This window comes from Staurois parvus, unplaced genomic scaffold, assembly GCF_062004578.1.
Source record: "Staurois parvus isolate SC_StPar_1 unplaced genomic scaffold, SC_StPar_1.0 ptg000169l, whole genome shotgun sequence".
Taxonomy (NCBI): domain Eukaryota; kingdom Metazoa; phylum Chordata; class Amphibia; order Anura; family Ranidae; genus Staurois; species Staurois parvus.
In genome coordinates, this window is record NW_028317965.1 from 7,623,211 (window position 1) to 7,636,910 (window position 13,700).

Consider the following 13,700-nt stretch of genomic DNA (forward strand, 5'->3'; position numbering starts at 1 on the left):
TGACAACACTGAAGAAATGACACTTTGCTACAATGTGACGTAGTCAGTGTACAGCTTGTATAACATGTAAATTTGCTGTCCAAATAACTCAACACACAGCCATTAATGTCTAAACCGCTGGCAACAAAAGTGAGTCCACCCCTAAGTGCAATGTCCAAATTTGGCCCAATTAGCCATTTTCCCTCCCTGATGTCATGTGACTCCTTAGTGTTACAAGGTCTGAGGTGTGAATGGGGAGCGGGTGTGTTAAATTTGGTGTTATCACTCTCACTCTCTCACTCTCTCTGGTCACTGGAAGTTCAACATGGCACCTCATGGCAAAGAACTGATCTGAGGATCTGAAAATAAAAAGAATTGTTGCTCTACATAAAGATGGCCTAGGCCAGTGGTGGGCAACCTTTTTTTTCAACTGAGCCAAATCTCACCAAAACCACGATTGAAATTTATTTTGAGAGCCACATTTTTAAAACTGAAAATACATCCCCCATATAGTAATTCATCCCCCATAGTAATTCATCCCCCATATAGTAATTCATCCCCCATATAGTAATTCATACCCCATATAGTAATTCATACCCCATATAGTAATTCATCCCCCATAGTAATTCATCCCCCATATAGTAATTCATCCCCCATATAGTAATTCATCCCCCATAGTAATTCATCCCCCATATAGTAATTCATCCCCCATAGTAATTCATCCCCCATAGTAATTCATCCCCCCTATAGTAATTCATCCCCCCTATAGTAATTCATCCCCCATAGTAATTCATCCCCCATAGTAATTCATCCCCCATATAGTAATTCATCCCCCATATACTAATTCATCCCCCATATAGTAATTCATCCCCCATATAGTAATTCATCCCCCCTATAGTAATTCATCCCCCATAGTAATTCATCCCCCATAGTAATTCATCCCCCATATAGTAATTCATCCCCCATAGTAATTCATCCCCCATATAGTAATTCATCCCCCATAGTAATTCATCCCCCATATAGTAATTCATCCCCCATAGTAATTCATCCCCCATAGTAATTCATCCCCCATATAGTAATTCACCCCCCATAGTAATTCATCCCCCATATAGTAATTCATCCCCCCTATAGTAATTCATTCCCCATATTGTGTCAATTCACTTACCTTTGCTCTGCGCGTTCTTCTCGCCGTGTTCCCGCGCCGTTCTGGTCTTCAGGGCGGACTGTGAGAGGAGAGGAGTTTGTCACGCTGCCCCGCCTACATCCTGGCTGCCCCGCCTACATCCTGACAGCTGCAGAGTCCTGACTTTTGGGGCGGCAGCCCGAGAGGAGGGAGGGGAGCGGGCGCCCGGCACACAGAAGAGCCGCATTTAAATTTGTAAAGAGCTGCATGTGGCTCGCAAGCCGCGGCTTGCCGACCACTGGCCTAGGCTATAAGAAGATTGCCAAGACCCTGAAACTGAGCTGCACCATGGTGGCCAAGACCATACAGGAGTTTAACAGGACAGGTTCCACTCAGAACAGGCCTCTCGCCATGGTCGACCAAAGAAGTTGAGTGCACGTGCTCAGCGTCATATCCAGAGGTTGTCTTTGGGAAGCAGATGTATGAGAGCTGTCAGCATTGCTGTAGAGGTAGAAGGGGTGGGGGGTCAGCCTGTCAGTGCTCAGACCATACGCCGCACACTGCATCAAATTGGTCTGCATGGCTGTCATCCCAGAAGGAAGCCTCTTCTAAAGATGATGCACAAGAAAGCGCACAAACAGTTTGCTGAAGACAAGCAGACTACGGACATGGATTGCTGGAACCATGTCCTGTGGTCTGAAGAGACCAAAGTAAACTTTTTTGGTTCAGATGGTGTCAGGCGTGTGTGGCGGCAACCAGGCGAGGAGTACAAAGACAAGTGTGTCTTGCCTACAGTCAAGCATGGTGGTGGGAGTGTCATGGTCTGGGGCTGCATGAGTGCTGCCAGCACTGGGGAGCTACAGTTCAATGAGGGAACCATGAATGCCAACATGTACTGTGACATACTGAAGCAGAGCATGATCCCCTCCCTTCGGAGACTGGGCCACAGGGCAGTATCCCAACATGATAACGACTTCAAAACACACCTCCAAGACGATCACTGCCTTGCTAAAGAAGCTGAGGATAAAGGTGATGGACTGGCCAAGCATGTCTCCAGACCTAAACCCTATTGAGCATCTGTGGGGCATCCTCAAACGGAAGGTGGAGCAGCGCAAGGTCTCTAACATCAACCAGCTCAGTGATGTGGTCATGGAGGAGTGGAAGAGGACTCCAGTGGCAACCTGTGAAGCTCTGGTGAACTCCATGCCCAAGAGGGTTAAGGCAGTGCTGGAAAATAATGGTGGCCACACAAAATATTGACACTTTGGGCCCAATTTGGACATTTTCACTTAGGGGTGGACTCATTTTGTTGCCAGAGGTTTAGTCATTAATGGCGGTGTGTTGAGTTATTTTGAGGGGACAGCAAATTTACATGTTATACAAGCTGTACACTCACTAGGTCACATTGTAGCAAAGTGTCATTTCTTCAGTGTTGTCACATGAAAAGATAGAATAAAATATTTACAAAAATGTGAGGGTTGGACTAATTTCTGTGAGATACTGTATAAAACATATCCAATAAAAAAATGTTAAAAATCAGATTTCTTCATAAATTTACGCCAACATGTAGTCTGCTACATATTTTTTGGTAACAAAATCCCAATAAGTGAATTTTGATTGGTTTGTGCAAAAGTTATAGCGTCTACAAATGGCAGTATATATAAGAATTTATTTTTTTTTTTTTAATACTAGTAATGATGGCGATCAGCCACTTACAGCAGGACTGCGATATTGCGGTGGACAGTCTGACACTTTGTGGGAACCAGTGACACCAATACAGTGATCAGTGCTATAAACATTGTCGCTGTATTAATGACACTGGCTGGGAAAGGGTTAAACATCTAGGGGGATCAAAGGGTTAAATGTGTGCCTAGCCAGTGTTTATGTGTTGACTATTTAATGTTTTTACTAGGAAATCTGCTTGATTTTATTCGCTGAATAAAATCTAGCTGATTGCCGTTGACATAACACAGCTCTGCCTTGTTTACCTAGGAATCTTCTCGGCGATCAACAGATTCCGTCTCTCATTCATTAGCCGGCAACTGTTGATCGGCTTCTGCTGTGTCCAATCAAAGCAGAAGCGTCACTCCAGTAGCAGGCGCATGTCCCCTAGTGGCAGAAATGCAAAATCACATTTATATACGTGATTTTGCACAGAACGTCTGCCCTGTAGCAGTAAATCTGGTATGGCGGACGGCTAGTGGTTACATTTTTTTTTTTTTTTTTTTTTATTAGTCATGAAGGTGTTAAAATGCACCACTTTTTGAGTATATCTTTTCCGTAGTCAGAAGTATTTGATGTTCTACATCTGTGCCTGGCTAACAGAATGAAACATCCTTTTTGTATCGTGTGCATACAGTCACAAAGAGCAGCAGCAAATAATAAGCAGAATGCAAACATAACAGAAAAACTTCCATGGAGCACATGTAACAGCTACTACAAAGAGGAGGACTTACACAGGATGTGGCGATACAAGTGCCCCAGTCACTGTATGTCTCTACGGTGATGTTGGATAATGCCGTCCTCAACAGAGGGCACAGGAACCTCCACAGGTTTTCCACCTATTCAAACACAGTTATAAACATTAGAAATGCTATTCCTACATGTGAATCCTAAACAGCTCTATCAGTGATATTCTCATGCATACTTCATAAATACCATACCTCATATCATCCTACATTGCTTTCAGTGGGAGGAATAGTGCCTCATCATTGGTGTCAGTGGGAGAAATAGTGCCCCATCACTGGTGTCAGTGGGAGGAATAGTGCCCCATCATTGGTATCAGTGGGAGGAATAGTGCCCCATCATTGATATCAGTGGGAGGAATAGTGCCCCATCATTGATATCAGTGGGAGGAATAGTGCCCCGTCATTGGTGTCAGTGGGAGGAATAGTGCCCCATCATTGATATCAGTGGGAGGAATAGTGCCCCATCATTGATATCAGTGGGAGGAATAGTGCCCATCATTGATATCAGTGGGAGGAATAGTGCCCCATCATTGGTATCAGTGGGAGGAATAGTGCCCCATCACTGGTGTCAGTGGGAGGAATAGTGGCCCTTCATTGTTGTCAGAGGGAGGAATAGTGGCCCTGTATTGGTGTCAGTGGGAGGAATAGTGGCCCTTTATTGGTGTCAATGGGAGGAATACAGGCCCTTCATTGGTGTCAGTAGGAGGAATAGTGGCCCTTCACTGGTGTCAATGGGAGGAACAGTGCCCCGTCATTGGTTTCAGTGGGAAGAATAGTGCCCTATAATTGGTGTCAGTGGGAGGAATTGTGGCTCATCATTGGTGTCAGTGGGAGGAATAGTGCCCCATCACTGGTGTCAGTGGGAGGAATAGTGGCCCTTCATTGTTGTCAGAGGGAGGAATAGTGGCCCTGTATTGGTGTCAGTGGGAGGAATAGTGGCCCTGTATTGGTGTCAATGGGAGGAATACAGGCCCTTCATTGGTGTCAGTAGGAGGAATAGTGGCCCTTCACTGGTGTCAATGGGAGGAACAGTGCCCCATCATTGGTTTCAGTGGGAGGAATAGTGCCCTATAATTGGTGTCAGTGGGAGGAATTGTGGCTCATCATTGGTGTCAGTGGGAGGAATTGTGCCCCATCATTGGTGTCATTGAGATGAATTGTGCCCCATCAATGGTGTCAATGGGAGAAATCGTGCCTGTTTTTGAAGTCATCAGCAGCAATTATGCCCCATTTTTGGTGTTGGTGGGAGGAACAGTGTCTTGTATCAGTGCAAGAAAAAGGGGCCACAGTTTGGAAACCACTGCTTTAGAAGATACATTTTCCAACTCAACAAAACAAACAAAAAAAACAAAACTTTTCACACCTTTTCAAAGGTCCAATGTTTGGATCCACGGATTAATCCAGCAACTATTTCGGCCACACACCTCTGAGTACTTTCATGAGAGTCTTCCACTAGGCGCTCCAAATGGGGAGTAAGGATTGGCAAGAACGCATCATCAAAGTTTCTAAAAAGACCCTAAAAATTGAGAAACACTCTGTTGAACTGATGTGCATTCAATGAAATGAAAACCATTACACTGGGAAACCAGCCACACCACAGGCATGATCGCATAAAACTAGAGCCCGAAAAGCTGGAGAACAGTGGGAGTTTTCTACACCAATCAGATTTCACGTCTAATAAATATAATAAAGCCGGCTGCTGATCGATTGAGAAATATTTTTCCATTTTTAGACCCAGTTCCCAGATATGTCAGTCTGGACTCCTGTGCGTTAGACAACGCTGTACATGTGATACCCACTGTATGCAATTTACTCAACAATACTTCGGACACTATGTTTGTACCGTGATTTGTACAATTATACGCTAACAAACATATTGAAGAGAAAACCAATCTCCAAGAAACTTGAAAATTATCCCTTGTAGCAGGGGCAGACTGACAACTCATGGGGCCCCCGGGCAATAGGGAATCATGGGGCCCCTGTGTCCTTGCCCAAACTCAAAAAAGCCTATGAAAAAAGTACCAGGGGCATCTCATGGGGCCCCCTACTGACCCCGGGCCTTCGGGCAGTGCCCGAGTTTCCAAATGGTCAGTCCGCCCCTGCCTTGTAGTGATACTGCACCCATACTGCAGGGGATATTTGCTGCAAGACCAGTCCCCGCAGCATTATTCCTCCTACATTACTGGTCTAAGGTGCCAACGTCAAGACCAATGTGACCCGAGGTCCATAGCTCTGCATTGGATGTTGTAGAGGAACAGCCCACCACCAAAGTGTGGGGAGCGACACCTGCCAAGGAGCAGAGGATCAAGGAAGGAAAAATCGATTTTACCCTCCCCTAGACTAAACAAGCAATTACCTCTTGCACAGGGGGTGTAGCCCCACTGCAAGGGATAATTTGTAAAGTTTTCCAGGGTAGGGCTTTAAAGCCCAACTTCAGGAATTAGACTAAATCTACACTTGCAGTGGCTCCCCCTGCACATGGGGTAATACTTACCTCATTCTTCACTCCAGCAGGGTACCTCCTGTCTAAGGCACTCCTGGCCATGGTCGCACACCTGCCTCCCCACGTACAATGCAGGGTTTGTGACAGACAGAAATTCTATCCTGGTGTGCCCATTCTGCCTGTGTTGTAAGTCACATTTGCCAAACCATACCACTCTGTACACTGTACTGCCCATGACATACTAAAGATGATCTCACGTGATACATTGTCCTGAATGACATACCTTTATTCTGTGCATACTCTGAACTGCCATACAATGTGATGTGCAGGGCAAGCTCCAGATTTCCCTGCGCCGAACATTGTGCTGTTCATGACTTACTCCAGAATGCCACAATCCGTACACTGTGCTGTACATGACTTACTCCAGAATGCCACAATCCGTACACTGTGCTGTACATGATGTACCCCAGAATGCCACAATCCGTACACTGTGCTGTACATGGCTTACTCCAGAATGCCACAACCCGTACACTGTGCTGTACATGATGTACCCCAAAATGCCACAATCCGTACACTGTGCTGTACATGGCTTACTCCAGAATGCCACAACCCGTACACTGTGCTGTACATGACTTACTCCAGAAAGCCACAATCCATACACTGTGCTGTACATGACGTACTCCAGAATGCCACAATCCGTACACTGTGCTGTACATGACGTACTCCAGAATGCCACAATCCGTACACTGTGCTGTACATGACGTACTCCAGAATGCCACAATCCGTACACTGTGCTGTACATGACGTACTCCAGAATGCCACAATCCGTACACTGTGCTGTGCATGACTTACTCCAGAATGCCACTATCTGTACACTGTGCTGTACATGACTTACTCCAGAATGCCACTATCTGTACACTGTGCTGTGCATGACTTACTCCAGAATGCCACTATCTGTACACTGTGCTGTGCATGACTTACTCCAGAATGCCACAATCCGTACTCAGTGCTCTAGAAAGCCATAGATTGTGATGTACATAACATACTTCAGGTTTCCCCAGTCTGTACACTATTGTGTACATGACATACAACATACTCTTGACTGGCTCACTTCGCTATTCATGACATTCTGGATTGACCCACTTACCTTAAAAAGGCAAAACCTGCGAGGGTTAAATTTATCTTTTCCCTTCCGATCTTCTAAAGACAGAAACGTTATCAACTGGTTGACAAACTTCTCGTCAGTGAAATGATCATATATGATCTGTTCAGCCTGCATGTAACCAGAGAAATCAAGAAGAGTAATAGACATTTTTAAAAGTGATAATGTACCAAACATACCAAAAAAAAACAAAGCAATCTCATTTAAAGGATAAGTTCACTTTAAAAAAAAAAATAAAATAAATGCACATCTATTTGCAGGTGAAAAAAATGTGCATTTATTTGTTTTTACTTGGAGTCTGTTAAGCTTTGCACTCATGATCAGCAGATCGTGGATACCATGGAGGACTCCTGCAGACTTGACAGTGTATCTTTGTACTAGTACAGGCAGGGCAGGCAGATCCACACTGACAGGAAGAAACAATGGACTAGCTAGAAGGCTCGGAAGTGCCATGGTAGTTCATTGAGAACTACAAGCAGACAGCTGCAAAGGCTGTGGTACTTGTAGTTTCCCAGGGGGGCAGCAGCATTTTTCAGGGGGGCAGCAAAAGAAGGGATGGAAGAAAGGTCACAGGCAGCATGGGGACCAGGTGGGATCCGAGAGAGGCTGTGGGCTGCTTGATGGTGTATGCAGAGCCTGACTCTTGTTCCCGGGGATGTCCGGAGCTGTGAAGGCGAGTGTCTTCTTTCTCTTGTATGTCTTCCATTTTCTAATTATTGCTCCCACAGTTGATTTGATCACAACAAGCTGCTTGCCTATTGCAGATTCAGTCTTCCCAGCCTGGTGCAGGTCTACAATTTTGTTTCTGGTGTCCTTCGACAGCTCTTTGGTCTTCACCATAGTGGAGTTTGGAGTGTGACTGTTTGAGGTTGTGGACAGGTGTCTTTTATACTGATAACAAGTTCAAACAGGTGCCATTGATACAGGTAATGAGTGCAGGACAGAGGAGCCTCTTAAAGAAGAAGGTACAGGTCTGTGAGAGCCAGAAATCTTGCTTGTTTGTAGGTGACCAAATACTTATTTTCCACCATAATTTGCAAATAAATTCTTTCCAAATCAGCCAATGTGATTGTCTGGATTTGTTTTCTCATTTTGTCTCTCATAGTTGAGGTCTACCTATGATGCCAATTACAGGCCTCTCTCATCTTTTTAAGTGGGAGAACTTGTAGAATTGGTGGCTGACTAAATACTTTTTTGCCCCACTGTATATATATATATATATATATATATATATATATATATATATATATATCTCCTGTACTTCTGAGTAATGTGGACCATTGACTCATTCTATGTGACCAATCACCAATGCTGTCTCATGGTGAATGTCCATAGCTGTGTAGGCTACAACTTGAGTAACTCAGAGCTTAAACAGGGGAGTTTCTCCAAATTTCAGCAGCAGAAAGTAGTGGTGAGAAAGCAAAAGAAAGGTGAATATGCTCTGCTGGAGAGTGGCGCATTGAAGTGAACCTGTGGCTGTGTGCTGCATTGGCAACCAGCAAGTCTACCTATGGGAATAGGGTTAAAGAACACCTTCTTGACTTTCAACAGTCTTCCAATCTGCTGTAAAGATTTAATTGTACTGCATATTATTAAATGTTAGTATGCACATACGGACGTACTTCTGATATGTCCTCTCTGGGTCTTCCCAGCTGTGGCTGTTGCTCAGAAGGTGCATACACCAGTAAGTTTCTGTATGGATGACAAAGCAATGTATATACACAGAATGTTATTTGCAATTGGAAAAAAAAATGCACCCTCCCCACAGGTTTAAGTCATAATGTACTAGTTGCTACGCAAATAGTTTAAAAAGTACAAAGCGCAAGGTAAAAGACAGCCCAGTGACTGGGGCAATGCTTACCGAGGCCATGTGTAATATCCCCAGTGTGTCTTCTCCACAAAGGTGCAGGCTTCCCAGGATTCCTTTGTCTTTGGCAGGCTGGCACTGTCATAATGTATCCACTGGTTGTCAGGCCTGTCCCCTGCCATGATGGCATCTGGTTTGGTACATCCACCTATTACAGATTAAAGGGAAAGCGTGTCTTCAGTGATTGCGTGTACAAAGCTTTAATTGCAGCGCTTACCTTACTTTTTTCGCTTTTCTGAAAAAAATGTGATCTATAATATATGTACTAAAAATGGGGCAGCACAGTGGCTAAATGGTTAGCACTTCCACCTGGCAGTACTAGGGTCGTTGGTTCGAATCCCAGCCAAGGCACCACCTGCCTGGAGTTTGCATGTTCTCCCTGTACCTGTGTGGGTTTCCTCCCACACTCCAAAGACATGCTGGTAGGTGAATTGGCTCCTGTCTAAATTGTCCCTAGTATGTGTATGAATGTGAGTTAGGGACCTTAGATTGTACGCCCCTTGAGGGTTAGGGACTGATGTGAATGTAAAATATAATGTAAAGCGCTGTGTAAATTGATGGCGCTATATAAGTACCTGAAATAAATAAATACTAAAAATAGAGAGATCATAGATTAGCCACTACAGGGAACTCTTAACAGCTTAATGGAGACACTTTGCCTCATATGCAGTGCACGCTCTCCTTTCCTGAGAGTCCCCACTGTCAGAATTCAATGTCTCAGCAAGGAGGATTCCTCCATCCACCTCAATTGTGTCTGGCTGGGGAAAAAAAAAAAAAAAAAAAAAAAAAAAAAGGACCTCTAAAACATAAATGTGCAGCACTGCAAAGCTGTAAGCAGAGCCTAGAAATGTAAAAGAGCAAATACACGGCTGCCTCCATGTACATAGAGTATATAATCACATACTAAATGAAGGATAAAGGCTTTTAAACATGAAGGCACTAATATATCAAGGAGTAAAGGGACAGGCAGTGTATTACATACCCCAACCCCTGCTCTGCACTCTCCACTTCTACCTAAAACCCCAGTCTGTGGGTGCTTCCTCGGCATCATCATGTACAATGCAGGAATAACAACCCTGCATTGCACATGGAGGATGCAGGTATGCGACCATGGCCATGAGCGTAGAGGAGAGGCTGGAGGGGACCAGTCACACAACTGCAGGAACAGTGCTGAAGCAAGAGATAAGGTATTATTCCTTAATAATGCACCTATAGACTTAAATAGTACATAAACGTGTTCTCATGTACATCCAAAATGATTCATTATACAAAGCCCAAGGATCAATAAGTTAAATAATGCACATGTATTTATAGTTCTGATGTACAGCCTCAAATCCCTCTGTGTCTCAGTAGAAATAAATTTAGAATGGAACTATGACACAGTGAGAGATTTAATATCCAAGAAAGGGCTACAAATACTGACTTCATCATTATTTGATCTGAGGCAGGAAATAACAAAATAGATGTAGACAACAAAGACCAATGATGTACAATGGTTCCCATCCAGATGCGGGCAGCCCTAGCTGAGCATCATTGCTAGGTGAGACTGTAGACCAGGGTTCCTCAACTAGGGTTCCTCCAGAGGTTCCTTGAGCAATGAGCAATTTCTGCCTGTCAGTTAGGTTCCCACTGACACCATTGATCTTCTTAGCTATCTGTAAGGGGGTAATTCTTCCTAATGACCACAAGTATAAGGAGCATTCTTACCACTGACCATCACACTAATGTATCAGGAGTTGTACACATAGTAGGTTTAGCAGGGGTTCCCTGAAACCAGAAGGGTATTTTAAGGGTTCCTCTATGTTGAAAAGGTTGAAAAAACTATCTTGCTCCCTGGTCTCCTCCTCCCACGCACGACTGCAAGACTTCTCCAGGTCCTCCCCCATCCTCTGGAACTCACTACCCCAATCCATCAGACTGTCACCTTCCCTCCTCACCTTCAGGCGCTCCCTGAAAACCCACCTATTCAGGGAAGCCTACCCCACCCTCACCTAACAGCCGCTGCCCTTCCCTCCTCCTACCACTCCATCCCCCACAGCCATTTCCTCCTGTACCTCTACCCCCTCCCTCCTAGATTGTAAGCTCGAAAGAGTAGGGCCCTCTTACCCCTTGTGTGCTGTTTGATGTTACTGTACTGTTTCATGTATTGTCCCCCCCTCTATTGTACAGCGCTGAGCAAACCCTTTGGTGCTATATAAACTCGATAAATAAATAAATAAATAAAAGGCTGTAGATGCAATAAATCAAAGTCATTGTAAGAACAAAAGCTGTAATGATTGCGAAAAGTAGAAAACAAGCCGCTTTACTTCTAAACAAGCCCAACAGTAATTTATAGTTAGTGATAAATTATGTTTTTAATCTCATTTTGACATAAAAGGTTTAGGACGCTGAATGAAGCAATTTGTCTTTGTTGTTTACAAAAGCCAGAATCCATAGGTCTCTTTCTAAGGGTGGGATAGAAAATCCCAATACAGTGTCTGTTGCTGGGGACAAGTTAGACATGCCACAAAGGTTCTGCTATTAGAACGAACATCTACAGTAGCTTTGTCTCAAAATTTTGCATACCCTGACTCATTATCCAACATATTTATGACTCCCTCTGTGAGTGCTGTCCCCCCCCCCCCCCCCCAGTCTTTGCTTTTGCTGTTCTGATCTCTAGGCTAACCTTAGGCTTGTGTTTCTTTCTGCCTTTTGTTTTCTCAATCCCCACATATCTTCTAACATTCTGCTAAAACTTTGTAACAGTATTGCTTGGACCTTGAAGAAGGGGACATACCCCGAAAGCTTGTCCTCAAAATTGTATGTTAGTGCAAATAAAAAAAGTATCACGGACAGTACTCAATTGTTCATACCCTGACAGAAATCATTACCTTTTGGCATTGATATTGAAAATATGACTGATTATGCCAAAAAACTGTCTTATTTAGGGAGAGAGATTGTATGAAGACATTTATTATCACATAGTTGTCTGGCCTCTTTTTAAATCATAATGACAACCCTGGAATGTTTGGCTTTGGTACACACACCCACAAGGTGACACACACAGGGTAAAATGGTAATTAAAAGTCAATTTCCCACATCTGTGGTTTTTTTAAATTGCAATTAGTGTCTGTGTATAAATAGTCAATACATTTTTCAGCTCTCACGTGGATGCACTGAGCAGGCTAGATACTGAGCCATGGGGAGCAGAAAAGAATGGTCAAAAGGCCTGCGTAACAAGGCAATTGAACTTTTTTAAACATGGTAAAAGATATATAAAGATATTCAAAGACTTGAATATGCCAATCAGTACTGTTCAGCCACTTATTAAGAAATGGAAAAATTCAGGGATCTCTTGATACCAAGCCAAGGTCAGGTAGACCAAGAAAGATTGCAGCCACAACTGCCAGAAGAATTGCTCAGGATGCAAAGTAAACCCCACAGGTAACATCAGAATAACTACAGGCTGCACTGGAAAAAGATGTTGTGGTTGTTTCAAGAAGCACAATACAATGATACTTGAACAAAAATAAGCTGCATTGACAAATTGCCAGAAAGAAGCCTTTACTGCGCCTTTACTAATTCGTTACAGCAGAAAAAGGTGAAGCTTCTGGAGAGGCCATCACAGTCTCCTGACCTGAATATCATTGAGCCACTCTGGGGAGATGTTAAATGTGTGATCCATGCAAGTCAACCAAAGGCTTTTCATACCCTGGAGGCATTTTCCCAAGATGAATGGGCAGCTATACCACATGCAAGAATTCAGGGCCTCCATAGACAACTATTACAAAAGACTGCACCACTTTCATTGATGCTAAAGGGAGCAAGTCACAGGATTAAGAACTAAGTGGATGCAAAAATTTGAACAGGGGGCATTTCAATTGTTTACTTGTTGCCAGGTTTTGTTTTATGATTGTGCCATTGTTTTATGGCCTACAGATACAGAATATGAATCCCACAAGAAATACAAGAAAAGTGTTTTTGCTGCTCACCCATGTTTTCTTTAAAAAAAAAGTTCATACTGTATATTATCAATGCTCCAAGGGTAAGCAAACGTTTGAGCACAACTGTATAACTTTAGGAAATATTACTTTATCAGCATTGTATGCCATTAATCTAGGCAGGCAAGAGGCAAGAGTATGGCAGAAACCCGATTTAAAAATAAGCTGAAAAAAAAAAACAAAACACTTTTTTCAGACTGTCCATCACATTTTACTTGGTGTGATCACTGCACTGTGGACAAGCCAAGTTGACACACAAAAATGAGACATAGATGTGGATACCTAACCCTAATAAATGCCACACATTTTCATTCAAATTTGAAGGCTGATGGTTTTCCATTCAATAAAATACAAGCCTTTGTTAAAGGACAATAAAACCATTCAACAATTTAAATGGTACATTTCCAAAAATATATATACGTACTGATTGTGTAAGGGCAAATGGGCATTTTGATATGGGGTCTCTTTAGCTGCTTTAGAATTCCAGCTACAGCTGAGATTGCCATCTAGAAGAAAAATGAAAATAAAGTCACAATGTTGTATTTTATAAGAATGCACTCTTGTATTATAGTATGACATAAAGAAAACCTTTCAACTCAGTGACCTCTCCTGAAACTACTAGTTGTTCAGCTATTTTGCTGTCAGAAGTATGAACATAAGAACTTGCATGGTTTGTTC

General features: G+C 43.3%; 1 protein-coding gene across 3 annotated transcripts in view; it reads right to left on the reverse strand.

Moving 5' to 3' along the window:
• Positions 1-13,700, reverse strand: part of PSME4 (proteasome activator subunit 4) — a 243,830-nt gene that overhangs the window by 48,646 nt on the left and 181,484 nt on the right. For all 3 annotated transcript variants that reach the window (XR_016312594.1, XM_089676470.1, XM_089676469.1), the window contains 6 exons: positions 13,447-13,528; positions 9,037-9,190; positions 8,798-8,867; positions 7,161-7,286; positions 4,934-5,086; positions 3,559-3,663 (listed from right to left, as the gene is read on the reverse strand). Coding sequence is in view for 2 of the 3 variants with exons in the window: in XM_089676470.1 (XP_089532596.1) it covers positions 3,559-3,663; positions 4,934-5,086; positions 7,161-7,286; positions 8,798-8,867; positions 9,037-9,190; positions 13,447-13,528 (690 nt within the window). In the remaining variant the exon portion in view is untranslated. The remainder of the gene's footprint in view (positions 1-3,558; positions 3,664-4,933; positions 5,087-7,160; positions 7,287-8,797; positions 8,868-9,036; positions 9,191-13,446; positions 13,529-13,700) is intronic.